A 19,756-nucleotide genomic window follows, 5' to 3' on the forward strand; every position below is an offset into this window, starting at 1 on the left:
TCCATTTACCACACTGTGAATGTCATCTTTTTAAAAGATTTCATCATGCTCCTGTTTAAAATTCAGTGGCATAATGTTGTTCTTAACAGAGGCCAACATCCAATAGACTTAGCTCTGGTCTCATCTCCAAACACTACTATTACATGTTAGCATCCAAACACCTGCTTTCTTTTAGTTCCTCAAAGTCATCATGTGCCTCCACATCTGAGGGCTTTCCCCGGTGCTATGTTCTGTATTGGGAATGTTCTAAATTCCCTCTCTGTCTAATTCCCATTCCTGCTTCAGAATACTATAAAAGTCCTTTTTACAAGACTAAGTCAGGGTGCCCTCTTAAAGCCGCTCATATGCTTGGATTTTCCCATATTTATACATAACACAGTTGTAATTCACTGTTAGCTTAAAGTTATTCTTCCTTCCCTGCTACTCTGTAAGTTACCCTGTCCTGCATATTTTCGGTATTTAATAAATGTTTTTTGAATAATTGATTGAATGTCATCAATATAATGTACGCTATGGTGATACAAAGTTTGACAACTACTGGTATATGTGATTTACTGAGCACCTGTTGATATCTGTTTTTTTATATGTTCATATTTTATCTACTTAACTAGACTGTAAGCCCTTTGAGAGAGGACAGGAATGCCTTACTCTTCTTTTTATTTATCAATATCATGAATGCAGCACTCAAAAAAATATCTATCAGTTGAAAATTCTAGATCATCTGTGACAGACCTCATGTAGGGAGGTCAGGGAAGGCATCAGCAAAAAGACAACATTTGAGCAGAGACCTAAAGGGAGTGAGGAGCAAGTCATATACGTATCTAATGAAAGAATACTCTAAGAAGACAGAAAAGCAATTGCAAAGGCCCTGTGGTAGTTGGGACCTGCTTGTTGGGTTCAAAGAACAAGGAGGTCATCATGACTGCAATACAGTAGAGTGAGGAGAAAGTCACAGAAAATGAGATCAGATAGCTGGGGAACAGAATATGCAGTGCCTTGTAGGCAGTCATAAAGATTTTGGCTTTTAGTCGAAGTAAGTCATGGTGTCATTAGATAATTTTGAACTAAGAACTGGCATGATCTAAGTTTTAAATTACTTGATGATTTAGTCCATGTTAAAATTTTGACACAGTAGAAGTACCTACTAAATACTTGCTTTATTATCATATCCCATGGCATTCAGTAAGTCTGAGAAAAAAGATCAGATAGCTACTCCTCAAACTTTAAACAACATTTAAATATAGCAAATATGATAACATGGAACAAAGTATGAATTGGTTCCTCATTTACAATTTTCAATATATATAATCTATACATATATATTATTAGATATTTGCACATGCATTTATTATATACATAAAATATAAATATCTCCTGTCTTAATCTTCTACTGTACCTATTTAAAATCTATTTATTCTGAGTTTTGTATGTCTATGACACTAATCTTCCCTAGATTGTGATCATCCAGAATTAGTTCTTGGTCTGGGAAGACCATGAACTTGAGATGAGCAAAAAAAATTATCTTTATTTTTACTCTCCTCTAACTGGATTTTAATATTCCTTTATTTTGAATGTAATGAAACTACATACCTTTCTCACCAATAGAAATTGTATGGTTTTATTTTCTATTACATATGTTGCATATGTCTGGAAATATTAGGTTTACTTTCTCCTAACCTTTAAAACTACAGCATTTTTCGGAACCGTCTTGCACTGTTGATGGGAATGCAAATTGGTGCAGTCACAGTGGAAGACAGTATGGAGGGTCCTCAAAAAATTAAAAATAGGGGTGCCTCGGTGGCTCAGTTGGTTAAACATCTGCTGTCGGCTCAGGTCATGATCTCAGGGTCCTGGGATCGAGCCTCTGCCTCGGGCTCCCTGCTCAGCGGCGAGTCCGCTACTCCCTTTCCCTCTGTGATCTCTCTGGCTCTCACTCACTCTCTCTCAAATAAATAAATAAAATCTTAAAAAAAAATTAAAAATAGAACTACCCTATGATCCAGTAATTGCACTATTGGGTACTTACCCAAAGAATACAAAACACTAATTCGAAAGGATATATGAACTCTTATGTCTATTGCAGCATTATTTATAATAGCCAAATTACGGAAGCAGCGAAAGTGTCCACTGATAGATGAATGGATAAAAAAGATGTGGTATATATACAGTGGGATATTATTCAGCCATAAAAAGACTGAGATCTTGTCATTTCCAGCAACATAGATGGATCAGTGTAATTCTAAGTGAAATAAGCCAGTCAGAGAAAGACAAATACCCTATGATTTCACTCATATGTGGAATTTAAGAAACAAATGAACAAAGGCAAAAAAAAAAAAAAGAGGGAGACAAAAGGCTCTTAAAAAAACAGACTCTTAAACTATAGTGAACAAACAAAAGGTTACCAAAGGGGAGGTGGATGGGGGGGATGGGTGAAACAGGTGAAGGGGATTAAGAATATACTTTCCTTGAGCACTGAGTAATGTATAGAATTGTTGAATCACTATATTGTACATCTGAAGCTAATATAGCACTGTATGTTAATTACACTAGAATTAAAATAAAAAAATTTAAAACTACAGTATTTGCAAAACCAATGCCAGGTTAATAAAATAAGCAAATACACTGCTTATCTTTTAACTTGTGTTTTAATATTTATTTTTAATACTGTAGTAACTATATTTCAATAAAATTGGTTCTATTTTGTGTTTATACTCCTATAGGTTTTATTTCAGATATTTAAAGACATCACTGTGAAAAAGGATTGGCAGGCTTCAGCCAATGGATAAAGGAGGCATGGTACAAACACAAGTATTCCTGATCCAGAAGGAAGAGTCTAGGACTTATTTGCCTTCACGTCTGCATAACATCTAGTACAAAACTGACTCTCTAAATAGAGTTCCTGTACTTACCCAGATGTTAGTCACTTCACTCCCATTTTAAGATTCCTTTCTTCCTTTTTACTTCAGAGGGTTTAGTTCTTTTGACCAACTTTTGATAGAGATAAGTTTTTATCTTGTTTGATTTTAGTTTTGGCTTCAAGTTACAGGAATTGCCGCATTACTTATTTCTTACCTGGAGGCATCCATTAGATGAACAGCCTACACTGTGTGAAATTAGACATGACTAGCAAAGCAATATAAACATAAAATACATACTAGACAGCTTCACGCATGATATGTAATGCATTTTCTAACTGCTAAGCAAAACAATAGCAGGTATTCATGTAGTCAGCCCCTAAAAGCTTAAGATACAGTTGAAGAGCGCCATACATTATAAATTCAATTACCTCATCTAAGAAACATTATGCCATTACTCTGTAATGTACCAGTACCACATATTTGGACCACACACACCTATATATGATGAGAACTTACATTTTAAGTCATCTAGCAATCCTCAGACATTTTCAAGTTAAAAAGAAACATTTTCCCTCAAATTTTCAGTCCCTTAAAAAAGGTTCTTGTTATAAAATCTGTAAATGCTCTACTTTAAGAAGTGGCATGCATGTTCATTATTGATTTATTTAAATGACCTGAATTTCTCCAAAGCATGGAGTAACAGCTCATTTTAAAGTAATTAGTTCTCTATTCTCCATATGGTGAGAGTGACTTTTCGTGACATGATATTCCATATCCAGAGTGCTTTGACACAGCAGTGGCCACAGTCTGTGCTATCAAGTATCAGGAAAACAGTTCCCCAGTTACACTTCTGGCCCGTGTGCCTACATGTGGTTAAATGCAGGATGTGAGCCTGTAAGTGGGAGAGATGATGTCATTGTGGAAAAATTCCATCAGGTTTACTTTTACGCTTGGGGGCAACGTTCTGCTGATGCTATGAAATTATGTAGATGAAAAATGTGTGTGTGTGTGTGTGTATGTGTGTGTGTGTTCTTCCTTCTTCTAATCCAGAATTTGTTTTAATTTTTTTTCATGCTTTCGGAATTTCAATTCGACACGTTTTATTTTTAGTCTTATGCTTCATATGCTTCTAATGCAACCATTATTTACACTACCCAACCATAGCTTACAGTTTTAACTTTGAAAGGAAAGAACTGCTGAGAGTTTTGAAGGAGGGTCCTTTATCAGCAGATTCGCATACATCTGTAGCCTCTGAAACTTGGTAAATGTCTAGGTTAAATGCTGCCACCTAGTCTTTCTCCTCTCCCCCTCACTCTGGAATGTGGGGATTCTTAGCAGAATACTGAATGAGGCTAGAGATCCCCTCCTGCATCTCTTAACTCATCAGAAGCAAACTCCAATGTGAAAAAAGACCATTAGAATTTGGGAAAATGACCTCCTTTCGCTCATATAAAAAGGTTGGCAACTATTGGTCTATATATAACAAATAAGTAAAGAACCAAACATGATAATAGGAGGTGATATTTTACTCTCTTGTAATTGAGGGAAATTCTAAAATAATTCTGATTCTTTTCATTTGCTTCTTTATACATAAAAAGAAAACCATCTCAAGCATGAGTGCTTGTCACAAAGGTTAATTCCATGCTTTGCACCTGGTTATATTCCACTTGGCTAGAACCTGTACACTTGTCCAAATAATTGTGAAGTATGCAAATATGCTTCTAATTTCATCATACAGATAATTCAACAAACTTTATACTGTTTTAAGTAATTTTCCCAAAAAAACTCAGCCAACCTTCTTCAAACTTTATACTGTTTTAAGTAATTTTCCCAAAAAAACTCAGCCCACCTTCTTATCTTGACCACCCACCAAGAGTTATATAACAGAGACAGTGGCAATTCTTCTATGATTTACTGAGGACAGCCAAATGAGAATAATTTAATTAAAATTTTGACTTTGTGATAAAAGAGGAAAAAGATGTAATAATAATGTATGAGTAGCAGGAATGGTCAAATTCACATGCTGAAATCCACTTAAATCATTGCGATAGCCTCATATATAAGTACATTGGGCACCAAGATGTGTGCACAGCCATTATTTTTTATAAAGCAGGTATTATTTTTAATTGGTGTACCTTTTGATTTAGGAGGTAGATGACACACACTCAAAATAAAAATTTAAAAAAACTATGTGTATAAGAACTTTTCAATGTATACTACTATGTTTTAAGTTCTGTTCTAAATTCAACCACATGATAAAATATTGCCTTTCTTTTATTTCACCTGTGACTGCTTAAAACTAATTTTTTTTCCAAATCACTTTGTGAGCATGACCTCCAAGGTATTCCATTAATACCACATCTATCCTATTTCTCACCAGTAGATAGTAAATTCCTTGAGGAGACTGGGTCTACCTTTACATCACCACCTTTCTTACCAACAACACATATGCACATAAATATTCACAGTAAATCACATCATCTCTTGTTTCTAAAACATAGACTCATCAATCCTCTACCAATTTTAAAATAATATATATAAGTAAGGACTCAGTTATCATAAAATATTTGTAGTTCATAACATTCTATATTATTAAAGGTTGTTGAAATAAAATGAACTTGCTGTACTCCATGATCATTTTCATCTCCTTTGTGAGTTATCCCTCAGTTAATAAAATAACACATTTTTGGGAAGCCAGTAGCAACATTTACTGCTTATTGTTCCTATGCACTGAAATTCTCTGGTTTCCTCCTGCAGTTTTACAGAAACTGTATTTTTTCCTTGGTTGTTAAAGAGTGTTTTGGTAGATGGCTAATTAGGGGCTCTGAGAAGAAACAATGGTTCTTATATTCTCATTTCACTCACCAACTATTTTATTGGACAAAAGCGGTGGTTATTGAGAAAAAAATGCAAAGAAAACACCCTCCACAGTGATTTCATCTTTACAGCTCCTTCAGTAATTGAAAGACAGAACCCTTAATTACTGTAGTAATACCTCGTTTCAGGTCAAAAATATCTCTTGAGAACTTATTCCATGAAAGGGCCTACAATTATTCTTTTTCTTAATTATCCATGATGAAGAAATTCATAAAACCACTAGTTATCACTCATCCGATCCTTATTTTATTGGAACCATGGTAAACACTATAAACAGGTCTTGAAAAATAATCCTCAAATGGAATAAAACATTTGGATATTAATATGCTCATTTTTGTCATCATTTTTACCTTTAGATAACACCTTGAACTCAAATAATAATATACCATGTGACTATATAATAACACTTGCAATGAACTAAATTCCCAACCTCCAGAATTCTCTTACTAAATTAGACCTCCATGGTCTATTATTACTTAGCCAATCTCTTGTCAGCACTTCTAATGTCCTCAGATCCCTGAACCACCCCAAAATTCTCCAGTTCTCTGTTTTCCCCATTACCTAAAAGTCAGCTTTGTTCCTTACAATTCTGAACATTAAAGACTTTTAAGAAAAACCAGCAGAGGGAGAATTTTCAAACTTAATGAAAATAAAAGTCTTCATGATTCCAAATTAAGAATTGTTAAAATTCACTAGAAACAGCATTCTGGATCTGCAAGTAAATATCTACACTGGGCCATTCATTCATTCATCCAAAAACATATCTACTGAGCACCCATACACCTGATTTTTTGATAGACTTATATACAAATAAAATATTAACCATGTTCTCGAAGATCTTAGAGTCTAGTAAAGGGATAAAAGCAAGCAAACAACCAAGTATAACAATATGGTCCAGGTGTTCTGATGGATGGAGAAACCATAAATATGGAGGCCAGTACTACCTACACAGTATGATCACTAAAAACATCTCTACTCTTCCAAGATCCTCTTCCTTTTCTTTAGGAAATGATCCCTCTCTCATTTTATTCAGTCTGAGAACATGTCAATCAAGATGAGGCCACGACCTGGCCGGAGAATTGACTGTTAATCACACTAATCATATTCCCTCTTGCTAAATTTGAAACTTGAGAGAGATGATAAATGGATTTAATAGCTTCATGTTAATGAGCACCCACGTGTACTAGGTATTACTCAGTGCTTATGTAGATTAAATTTAGCCACCATAACAACTGATAAGTTAGGTACTATTATTAGCTACATGTTACAAATGAAGAAATTAAGGCACAGAGAAATTAATTTCCCAAGCTAATTAACGGTGGAGTCATGATTTAAACCCAGGAAGTGTGGCTATTGAGTCCACACGATTAACCACTCTGGTTAGCTGAGCTCTCTAAAAGTGTTTAAAATGATTAATTCTGACAGTGGTACTCTGAAGTGACTGCCTAAGTATCTATGTTCTATAACCTTGGGATTTGGTATAAATCCTAGGTCCTCCAAAGCTATTGGTTTTTATTTCTTTAGCATCAGAGAGTGAAGTTCAGACATTGGGCATTAAAAAACATGAGATATTTGGAATTGGTGTTGAAGCTGATACTAGAACAAAACTGGAATGGAAAACTAGCACTTTTTTGAGAATAAACTGTTTTTGTGGGCTTTTAAGCTTACAGTATTGTGGCATCCTTTTAATGAAAAAGAATACAGGATTATGAATATGAAATCAGATATGGAATCAGGTATTTATTTAAGATAATAAAAGAAGGCACAACAAATAAATAGCTTTTAAAAGATGATAAACACTAGAACCATCAAAGTGCACAAAAAGAACATAATATTTTAATTGATTAACGGCCTGACAGAACACTATTTTGCTTTTCCTTATAGATTTTGGCTCTATACTTTCTGGTTGCCTCTTCATAAACAATAATTTAGAAATATTTTTCATAGGGAGAATAGAAAGATAACCCAATCTTTCTTTTAAGCATGATTAAACCAAATAAATCTTTTTAATAGTTTAGAATAATCTCTTTCAGCTTTATAACTCATTATTGATAAATACCATGAATTTTAAAATCTACAAAAATTCTGTTGTCCTAGTTAGAGAAATCAGTCGGGTTTCTTTTACACGTGAGCTTTTGGATGCAGAAGAATGTTCCACAGAATAGTTGTGATAGAAAGAATTCAAATAATATGATTTGCATTTGGTATTGGCTCCTTTTCTTGGCTGAATTCCTGTCCCCTGACCAGTTTGTTTCCAAATGGGAAAGAGCTAAATTTTTATCTTGGGGGAGGGGCAGAGACCTGAAGGGGGAAGGATAGGCTGGGACTCCCTCTCAGGAAGTAGGGAAGGTACACGGTAGGTTCCTCTACCCCGGGTATTCTCCTGGACCAGGCTGAGAAAGGAGTATCAATTAACCTGGTCATTCCTGGAACCATTGCTCCGTCCTTAAAATCTCAGCTAGCCATAGTCAGAGCTGATGATCTCCACCAGGTATCAAAACATTGCAGCCTGGATCAGGTTGGATTTAGATCCATCTCACAGTATAACTCTTAGCCAATACAGGAATCCCTGGCTGACTGGTTACATAGTCTCAACCTACATTTAAAATCTTGAGTGCCACTAAGTGTATTATGGAAGGGTTTTTCTCTATCTGTATAATAGACTTTGAGGGTGTTACTTTGAGGGGAGCAGGATGTAATTTTAGATTTGGCGGAATTAATGTACTTTAACTGCACTAACTAGAATTCCGTGTGCTAGCATGGATAGCTACAGATGATCCTGTTAATAGTCTGCTAGATTCGCTAACACAAATGAAGATGCAAAGCTAGCACACCCTAAACATGCCACTAAAAGGCTAGAAACCACTTGGTAAAATATAGAAGGAATTCAAACCTTGGAAAAGAAATGTTGCATGCAATTGATAATGTGCACCTCACCTAAGCTTACCTTTTCCCGGGTCACTCAGTAGGGCCTAGAGAGGCTCTATTTTTTTTTACCAAGATAATGAAGAACAGGTTTGGTGAGGAAAACTCCAGAATTTCCTAATGTGATTTTCGATCCAGAAAGAGGATGCTGGAGACAGGAGTTTTCTCTTGTTAATGTGAATGGGGATTCTCAGGGTGGCAGGAATACGTAGGGACACTTAACTGTCATAGGCAAGGTGGAATGGTTGCCAGAATACAAAGTAGGCTAATCAAATCTCTTAGAATAATCTGCCCCGTGGGAGATCTGACTATGGTTTATTAATAATGGGGCCTTTAGCTGTAAATTGAAAGGCAACTTCCTAAGTTCTTGATTTGTGTAACAGAAACAGCAATGGCAGCAAAATGAGAGAATCTTTCTGATGACCCTGTTCTTAGACTAGAGCCAATTTACAGACCCAAGGCCCACCTAATGAAAGGAGTAATGATCTCAAGCCTTTCCTGTAAAGCTTCCTTCTAATCGTTAAAGGGACCTAAATAGTTTGCTACGCATTAGGGAAAGGGAAGTGCCTTATGGAGATCAAGTGACAGATGGATTTTTGACCTAAGCCTAAGTTATGACTATTGTGCCTTTGTACATATAGAAGTTATTTTTATATTTTTCCCTGAATGAGTAATTGGCAAGAGTAATCTCAGCAACTGTCATAATTTTTATTCCCGAACAAAGGGGATAAAATATCACAACTCAGAAAAAAATCAGAGATTCATGCTACTCTCAATGACCTGAACATTGCAAGGAAAGTGATTTCTATCACATCTCCATTCAACTCAAGCCAATATAAAAGATGGATGAGATGAGTAGGGGCCATGTAGGAATGAACACTGCCTTCTTTGTAAAGGACACCATGCAAATGTTCCTAGCTTGCTATTATTGTCTGATAGAGACTGAATCTCCATCTTGGGACACGAGGGACCATAGAACTTGAAATGTTCATTATGAACTTAGTGCCAGATGATCAACTTGGCCACATTTTTAGTTGTGCTCAGCAATATTCTATCACCTAAGATATTCTGTCACATTTGGCCCTAGTTCAATTAGGCCTTAAGATCCAGGTAAATTCCTTAAGTCCATCATTCACTCCCTATTATGGTTACTTTTTCATCCTGCTGCTTTTGTTCTCCTTAGCCCACACATAGAGCAACCCAGATCAAGACCTGTATCAAGTCTTTTATGAATAGTTGACTATGGGTGGGGAAAAAAAGTCAAGCTCCTTTTCATATAATTCTATATGATACATCAACATTTATTGCTATGTATTAAAACTTCATTTAGACGTAACTCTAGAAGATGGACTAGAAGAGAAACACTCCCCATGAGAAAAACAACTCAGCAAGATATTTCATTGTTTCTGACAAAAAGATGAAAGATTTTCCCAGTGGTCAAGAACTTAGAGAAATGGTGACAGGGGAATTAATTTTATATTGGAAAATAATTTACTTTTATATATTTAAAACTTGAAGACATATGTGTTTTTTTAAATCCTGAGGAACTGGACTTTATTACTAACTTTTCTTTTTTTTTTTTTCTTGTCCTCTCAGTCCAGGCAGCAAAATAACCCATAAAAAATCATTTATTTCCACATCATTATACCTGTATTCCCTCCCTTGATCATGACTCATTCTGTTGGCTTAGTCCTAGCATTATATTTGCATTTAAAAACCATGAATTTCTTAAGGAATACACAATTATTTTAGTTGCATAGCCAGATATAGATGACTCCAGATTAATCACAGCTGAGAATTTTTCAAGAAAAGCCTGTTATCACTTCTACCATACTTTCTTTTTCTGTCAGAGGTATCAGCAGTAAACATACATTTCTGGATTTCTCTGAAATCAATATCGATAAAATGTTCTCTAAACAAATGTGCTATTGATTTTTGAGGGGAAAAAAACTCTAATCTCTATGTTTTATTTAATTCCTGGATGGTAAAACATCCTGAGGTAGTGTTATCTTGCAGCTCAAAGAACTAGATATTCTTGATGGGCAAATGTACTATGGACATTCTATCTGACTAGGATGTTCTTTCCCCCAAACAAGGACTGGATTCTACATTTAGATGGTGAATGTTCAGTTCCTTCCTTGGAGCATAATGTAGCATTCTACTAGGTAACAGAACTTCTTTTTTGTCTTTTCCCTTCATGTGCTTCAAAACTGATCTAACCACCCAGGGCTCTTTGAAGTCAAAGGAAGCTCTGAACCCAGGGAAACTCTGATGTCTGGGGCAGGGACTCTCAAGATAAATGAGACAAACAGAAAGGAATGTTAGGAGAAAAAGAGAGGTTGAACCCTTTGAATGTCATGCACCATGTTGATGCCCCAGTCGATGAGAGAATCTTGTACACAAATCAGCAAGTCATGACTGGTAGAAAAAGAACAGAGTAAATATACAATAACAGTTGAATTTTATCTGGACCAGAAAGTGAAAGTTCATGCATCAATGAAACAATTATTCTGTCTTGATTGGAGATGCCAACTTTGAGTCAGATAACTAAGGGTCAAAAAGCATAAAATCTGACCTTGGATTTATTGCTTGTTTTAGTTTTCCCATCCCAATAGGTATTGAAAAGATCAGTTTTGGTTAGATTTTTGCCTTTTAAGGTCCTGAGCTCCAGGAATATTAACATTTGTAGTTAGAGTGAATTAATCACATTATGGTACATATAAACTAACCAAAATCAGATTATACATTAAACTGCTGCATGCTAGTCTTAAAAGCGTCTACCTAATCATTGCCTAATTCCTTGAAATTTCTGCAATGTTTCCATACAAAGTGGGAAAATACAAAGCCTAGGATTAACTACTGATAGCTAACAAACATAGAGAAGCTATTTTTTTTTAAGATTTTATTTATTTATTTATTTATTTGAGAGAGAGAATGAGAGAGCACATGAGAGGGGGGAGGGGCAGAGGGAGAAGCAGACTCCCTGCTGAGCAGGGAGCCTGATGCGGGACTCGATCCTGGGACTCCAGGATCACGACCTGAGCCGAAGGCAGTTGCTTAACCAACTGAGCCACCCAGGTGTCCCGAGAGGCTATTTCTATTGATCTGTTGAAGCCTAGAAAGAATCATCCGATGGCATTTATTTTCATTCACAGTATTTTATCAAGCCATAATAGGATATGACTCATGGATTTATAACTAATATATTAAATTTGTAAACTGTCTAACATATTTATTAAATATACTTGTAAATATTAGGAGTTTTTAAGTCACTCTTAACATGGACATACTTCATACATACCAAGTATAGCTTCCTTGCTCAAATGTGTTTATACAGCTATAAAATCCCCAAATTAAAGATCAATCAGGAAAAGTAAAATATTGCTAAAGAATGAGCATGTGAGATTTAAGTGCTAGGAGAAAATTACAAAGGGCTTCCTCTGACATGACTTTAGGTAGGTGGGATCCAGTTTGTGGTTGATTCTCTTAAAAGTAATTCTGTTTTAACATCTCCCTAACTGTAACAGTTTCACTAATTCATCAAAGATATTGACCAACTTATCTGTCTTTTCCACTATTGTTTCTAGATTTTAAAATGCCAAGATGGAAAATAATTACACACTCAAGCAGACAATACTGTAGCTTACAGGTATTTATACACAATTTGAAAGCCTCCTTTTTTTCTATGGGAAATGTTTAATGTACACCTAACTACCAGGGTTTTAGCAAATTTATGTGTAAAGTTAGATTTAATAACAGCAAAATGCTGTACAATTTTATATAATGTCTGTTTTAGACAAAAGATGGATTGAAAAGAAAATTATACTGGACTTATGAAAATGCTCGTGTCAAACTTGGATGGATTGACAAAATTATATTTATGACCCATAATAGCTGTGAAATATTAGCCATTTGGCTTCTCATCTATTGAAAAATTTCTCATAAAATGTAAAAAAGAAAAACTAGCCTTCTTTGCATTTTTTCTCATATAGTAAGACACATGCTATTTTGATTTAAGCTGCATATTGTTGGAAGTAAGTTGTGAAATATACAAATTCTGCCAAGGACACAGAAGGTAATTCAGTCAAGAGTAATTGTGTCAATTTCTAACTCAGATTAAATTTGATTTTTTGAGCACTGAAAGTGAGGTCATAAAGAGTATTTTTAAATCTACACTTGTTCAATTACCACAGTTGAGTTTTTATACTAAAATATATTCATCATAATCAGAATAAATTTGAACTTTATATTTAATTAAACAAATGGCTTAGGGTCAAGGAAGTATTTCGAGTTTAATAAAACCTTGCTGCAGTTTTACTTACTTTGAAAGGAAAACTTAATTTGTTTCTTTTTATGTTTCATAGTTTTATTACAGAAATGATATTATTTGAAATGAATGTTTCAAAGGAAAAATAGCTATCAAAATCTTGACCCATAACTATTCTCAATATTACATATTATCATAGAGATTTAGGGCAAAGGTACACCTATTTTAATGTATCATGTTAGCTATGAACATTTACAAAGTACTTATCTTTTTCTTCTAGTTTCTTCCAGCAAATCAAAACTTCTCATCATTATCTCTTAACTCTTTCACATACAGAAGGGAAATAATATTTATCTAGAGTCTTTTTTTGTGCAATGCTTTCTGGAAAGTATGTATGCATAATTATTACTCCTACTTTATGGGTACAGAAACTAAGGATAGACATGTCTAATTAGTAAATAACAAAACTGGAACCCAAGGAAAACATGCTCAAGACCAAAGCCTTTGAATTATAGGCTAATGCTTTGGGGTTTGGTTTACTCTTGATGGTCTTACAATTACAATTCTATTTAGAGAGCTGAGCTTCTGTGTTTTTGTTTTTGTTTTTGTTTTTTTAAGATTTTATTTATTTATTTGACAGAGAGAGAAAGAGAGAGAGAGAGCACAAGCAGGGGGAGGGCCAAGCAGAGGGAGAGGGAGAAACAGGCTTCCCACTGAGCAGAGAACCTGACGTGGGCCTCAATCCCAGGACCCTGGGATCATGACCTGAGCCAAAGGCAGACACTTACTGATTGAACCACCCAGGTGCCCCTCTGCTTCTGTTTTATAAAGCATAAGCTTGCAAAACAAAACCAGAAAACCTTACACTAGCCTTTGTAGAGTTGTTTGTTTTTTGTTACTTACGAAGGATTTAAGACCCTAACATTGAAGTAATGGTCACTCTTCCTAACAATAAGCAAATCAAATGGAAGTTTCAGGACCAATGCAATATTAACATAACGCTCTCCAATGAATCTGGGCCCAGCATTTTTTTCCCTTTTGTGAATTATTTCACAGTGAACCTTCTATAGAAATTGTGCTCCTATTAGGCATTGTTTTCTCCTTGGTAAGCTGAAGTAGAGGTCAGGTTCATTACAGTGGAAAGCACGGCAGGAGAGTTATTGGCTTCCTAACGGTCCTAACATTAAGTGTGACATGAGCGTGTTCACAATCTCTCCACGTCTATACTACCCGCAGTGAGCTAAAATGAGGTGCACCAGGCTCAGAAAGAGGATGTCCATATCAAAGTCTTGCTGTCACTTACTAGCCAGGGGATCTCACACAGACCACTTAGTCTGCATCTATCCGAAAGAGAAAAAAAAATATCAACACAGTGATTTCCAAATTTTGCTGCACATTAGAATCACCTGCAGAGCTCTGGAGACATCCCAATCCCCAGGCTGCATCCCATAGGGATTAAATCAGGATGTTCAGGTACGGGAGCCCAGTCTGAGTAAATTTTAAAGATACTCAAGTGATTCCAATGTGCAGCAAGGTTTGGGAGCCACTGAATTAACTAATACTTTCACAGAGCTGCTTTTAAGATGAAAAAAAAATAGAGAGACTTTGTATAATAGCATATAGTACTTTACAGAGTGATATGAAATATAACCCCCAAAGTAAGTACAGTGCTGTAAAAAAAAAATACATTATTTTAAGGAGCTTGATATTTGTTCAAATTTTAGCTCAGCAATCATAAAGAAACTATACACAAGTGATCAGTTTTACTGGATTTTTTTTTGCCAGAGTTACAGCCAATCTAACAATTCCTAAAATTTTCATTTCATTCATTTCAATTTCATTTTCATTTCATTTAAAGCTGTTTTCAACATTATTTTAACCTTATTTTTTCCTTACCTTTTTCCTTCTCTATTAAAAATTAAGAAAAGTGTCATCTATTTTGTTTCCTTCAAAAAGTATCAAGTACCATATTCTCATTATGTGCTTATAATAATCATAAAAGAATTATGTGGGGACACCTTCGTGGCTCAGTCAATGAAGTGTCCAATTCTTGATTCTGGCTCAGGTCATGATCCCAGTGTCGCGGGATTGAGCCCCAGGTTGGTCTCCATGCTCAGTGGGGAGTCCGTTTGAGATTCTCTCTCTCCCTCTCCATCTCCCCCTGTCCCCCTCCTAGCCCTAAGTGCGTGTGCACAGCATGCTCTCTCTATATATACATATCTCTCTCTCTCAAATAAATAAATAAATTTTAAAAAAGAATATGTGCAGAAAAGAAATCTGAGCAGTCAGAAAAAAAAAATTTGTCTGAAGTGACTTAGTTCAATGCTACAACTTATTTAAAAAAAATAAATCATACACTCTAGACATTTTGTTCTAATAATCCACCATAATGATCTATTTGGAAACAAAGACCTATTTAGTAAACATTTCTTGCCCAGATTTTTTTCACCTCCTGATGACATAAATCATTTCTGTGCTAAATTTGTAATCAATACATCAGATTCAACCAGTTTATACACAGTCCTTGTTTTGTATTAATACCATCAATTTCCATAACCTTCTAGTTAATTAGACTTACCAAAAAGATCATGTAATTTATGTAATTAGAGTTCAAATAACATGTTGCCTAATTAAAATGCACCCTCTGTTTTGTTACTAGACATATTAATATACCCAATGACAACAAAATACTAAAATTAAACTCTGTGATTAAGCAACTACAAATGTAATCCATCCCCTGAATGATTTTTGCCTGGGGGTTTTTTACCTTTGGAGGCTTGTTAGCATCCATGCCCTCTTTGAATTTCTCCTGCATAGTTTCTGCAAGTTGACAGAGCAAGGCACCATTATCCAATTTTTCCATAAAAGTTTCTGCTGTAATCTCCTTCCCTACAATAACAAAAAGAAGCATTATAAAAACACAACCATTCACCAACGCAAATGTGACATTGATGCCAACGTATTTGACACAGTTTTTATCACCAAAATTTCTATTCCAGCTGAGTTACATATACCTGGGATGGGAACTCAAGGAAAGAATGGTTTCTTTGGAATTTTATGTTTTCCCTTAGTGGCAAGAACCAAACATTTTACATTTTCATAACATAATTTCAACTGCATAAAAATTTTATTTCACATTAAAAGTGGCAAAATGATATCCTATGTGAGAGTCCCACCACTTGGCAATCAAGAGGAATAAAAACCAACCAGTCAATGAAACTCAAACTGTTTTATCAATGATTGTACAGTTTGACCTCTGAGATTCATTCAGTTGTCATCCTCAATAGCCCATTCAAATACTCTGGGCTGCAAGGCAAAGACGGAAAGCAGAACGGTCATTTTGTGTTTTGCTTATGTCTTTGATGACAAGAACACCAAAGCTCTCCTTTCTTTAATTTGAAATAGAGGCATGCTACATCAAAAATCAACCACCATTGGCAACTGTACTAGCATGGCCAATGCATAAACCACGTTTCTAAGTTCTATTGAATTTGTTTTCCTGATTAAGATAATGCAGGCAAAACCAATACAAGTGATAAACTCTGAAAGACTACCTCTCTAACCATTCTGTCTTCCTGCCACCATCTTTGAACTCTGGATTATCAGGTTCAGTCTCTGTTCTTCTCTCTTCTCAAAACCACTCAGCTTCTACTACTGCTCTTATGAACATTATTAACAGTTGTCTATCCCTGACATTTAACCATTTAAAGGTTGTCTTCTTTTTTATATTCTCTCAAAACATATTTTGTTCCTTTTTTCCTTTAATTTTGCAATGGCTTTATTGTGATATAATTCACATGCCTTACAATTCACCCATTTTAAGTGTATAATTCAATGGCTTTTAGTACATTCAGAGTTGTGCAATCATCACCACAAACAATTTCAGGACATTTTTATCACCCCCCAAAAGAAACCCTCTACCTGTCACTCCTGATTCCTTCTTTCCCTCAGCCACTAATTTTTTTTTAATTTTTAAAGATTTTATTTATTTATTTGACAGAGAGAGACAGTGAGAGCAGGAACACAAGCAAGGGGGAGTAGGAGAGGGAGAAGCAGGCTTCCCGCTGAGCAGGGAGCCCGATGCGGGACTCGATCCCAGGACCCCGGGATCATGACCTGAGCCGAAGGCAGACACTTAACGACTGAGCCACCCAGGCGCCCCTGCCACTAATTTTTTTCTTATATGCTCCTCAAATTCATTTCCCCCAAAGCTCTCTCCTTTTCCTGGTGCTCTAATTCTCTAAGTTTCAGCATATTTTATTTCCTGCTTTAATTTCCTATACCATATTAGTCACAAGTCCTGTAGATTCATGCTTCCTTCTGTTTCCCATACCATAATAATAAAAATTTTCATGATTTGATACCTAAACCGCTAGCGACAAAAACAGTGGCTATTCCCTGTCCTCAACTTCTCTCTCCAATATGTATCACACTCATTGCTAAAATTATTATTGCTAAACACCACATTCACTGGGTCATTATTCTTCTTCATTGCATAGTCCCTAGTCTTCTCTTCCACCCAAAATATGAAATATATCCACTTGAACATATCCAAAGGCTGACCCTTATGCCTCTAATCCACCTTTCTAATCTAACATCCTTATACTCTCCCTGACTCTTGGTCTGCACCCTGCCTTCACAGTTCCTCCAGCAAGACCTTCTCATTTCTACTGTCAAGCCTTTCTTCCTGGCACGGCTTCTGCCTATGATGTTCTCTTCCCTTGTATCTGCCTGACCAAGTTCTAGCTTTCCTTTAATCCAAAATCCAGAAAGAGATTCTCCCAGTGCATACTGATCTCTTTTCTATATGGTCGCATTCAAAAGCATCACTTATTTTGGCAACTTATCAAACCTCTTCTATTGCTACTAATATGTTCTGTGTAAAGTTCATGTCTTCCTCAAACCTCTTGGGGCATGTTGTGTGTGTGTGTGTGTGCGTGTGTGTGTGTTCCTACAGATGTAAGCATGTTATTATCATAGTAGGCACCTAGAAAATATGTTCAGTGAACATGTAAATTAACAAATGAAGAAATAAACTGCTGGAAAACTTTGACAAAATGTTGGGTATTCTTTTTGTAAAAAGTAGTTAAGTTAAAGCAAAAAAGAAAGGAACACTTTAAAGTTTTATATGGAGATTCTCATAGAATTAGCTTTTAAGAAAAAAATGCATGCAGTTCAATTCCATGAACACTTAAATATAACCCAAATGGAACAATAGATAAACTACTGGCTTAAAGTTCAACTCACAATATATAATATATTTGGATTTCAAGAAACATCCGTTTGAAATTTTTTTTTTTTTTTTACCGTTTTGGGGGAAGGGCAAATAAAGGAAAGAAAATTACCTTTTTAAAAATGTTCTTTTTTCCCTACTGGATACTTTGCATTTTAGTCCCCAGTAAGCATAATGACTTCTGCAGGTGGTAAAACATGAGTAGCTCTAACTACTCACCACAGAGGTAGCCTATACAAAACTACTATTATTTCAGAATTGTATGCAGCTCAACTTAATTCAGGAATTAAAGTAATATTCTCAAGATACAAAAAGTGAGCACAATAAAATTTGTATTATGCATGCAGCATATTGGCCTGCATTTGCTAATAAGAAAGTTATTTTGGAAATAAGTATGAAAAGTAAATATTAGAAATATTTTCAAAACTGTCAATTAAATTTCAAGGTAAAGAAGATAAATTTTACTCCAAATTATTGAATGATTCCTTTATAAATTAGTTATAAGATTCTCTACATTTGAAAGAGGCCTTTAGGTATTCCTATTTCATTACATTCCATGGCAATTTAAAGATTCTATTCATAATGTTAAGTGACAAGATGATTACAATGAATTTAAAAGAATTTGTAAAGTATAAAAAGAAAAATGCCTTTCATTAAAAAGTTATTAGCAATTTACCAAAAGGTATGATTTTTACTTTTTATGCATTATACCCGAAAATTTTTAGTTATTCTGATTTTCATGAATACTTGAAGAAAGAATTTACATTAAACATCTGTATCTAATGAAAAAAATATTAGGTGTCAGCTTTCAATTCTGTATATTTTATAGCTCCAAAAGTTGGATTTTTTTTTCTTTTTTGCTAAAACAGACACAGTTACGTACTTTATAGTTGAAACATACTGCCTCAAATGAAGGAAAAATGCAAGATGGAGAAGTTTTTTTAAATCTTCATATGTAACATATTTTCCACCCAAAGAATCATAAAATACACATTTTAAACATACTTTGTAATTGTAAGAGATCAATATAATCTTTATATGGAATGATATATTATCTCACTCTTATTATACTAATATCACCAAAAATTTTTAAAAAATCATCACATAAAGTTAGCTCAATTTAACCATGACAAGTCCATTAGAACAAGCTATATGAAGCACTAATTACAATTTCTCAAGTAAACATTATAAAAAGCTAAATACCTCTGTTAGGCAAAACCAGATCTTCTTTAATAAGAATTGTGTAGCTTTTTTGAGACATTAGATTATAAATACTAGATGCAGTAGGATTCTAGAATCATAGAATCACTTCTTCCCCAGCTCTGTCCTTCCATGTTATTGGTATGTTTAGGAAAAGATAGGGCAATGAATAGATACAATTAAATCATCTTGGAGTACCAACTGACCCACAATGGAGTATAAAGACTATTGACTTGAAGGTTAATCTAAAATAGCCTAGTCTAGGGGCGCCTGGGTGGCTCAGTTGGTTGAGCCTCTGACTCTTGATCTCAGCATAGGTCTTGATCTCAGGGTTGTGAGTTCAAGCCCTGTGTTGGACTCCACTCTGGGCATGGTGCCTACTTAAAAAAAATAGTC

At 35.0% G+C, this 19,756-nt stretch overlaps 1 protein-coding gene across 2 annotated transcripts in view; it reads right to left on the reverse strand.

The window, feature by feature from the left end:
- The window catches only part of GAS2 (growth arrest specific 2), a 117,287-nt gene that overhangs the window by 90,855 nt on the left and 6,676 nt on the right, over window positions 1-19,756 (reverse strand). For both annotated transcript variants that reach the window (XM_028117735.2, XM_088017797.1), the window contains exon 2: window positions 15,695-15,816. In XM_028117735.2, coding sequence (XP_027973536.1) covers window positions 15,695-15,816 — 122 coding nt within the window. The remainder of the gene's footprint in view (window positions 1-15,694; window positions 15,817-19,756) is intronic.

The sequence above is a fragment of the Eumetopias jubatus genome, unplaced genomic scaffold (assembly GCF_037043125.1).
Source record: "Eumetopias jubatus isolate StellerSeaLion01/CBP00866 unplaced genomic scaffold, mEumJub1_p1.0 scaffold_13, whole genome shotgun sequence".
In the NCBI taxonomy this organism is placed as follows: Eukaryota; Metazoa; Chordata; class Mammalia; order Carnivora; family Otariidae; genus Eumetopias; species Eumetopias jubatus.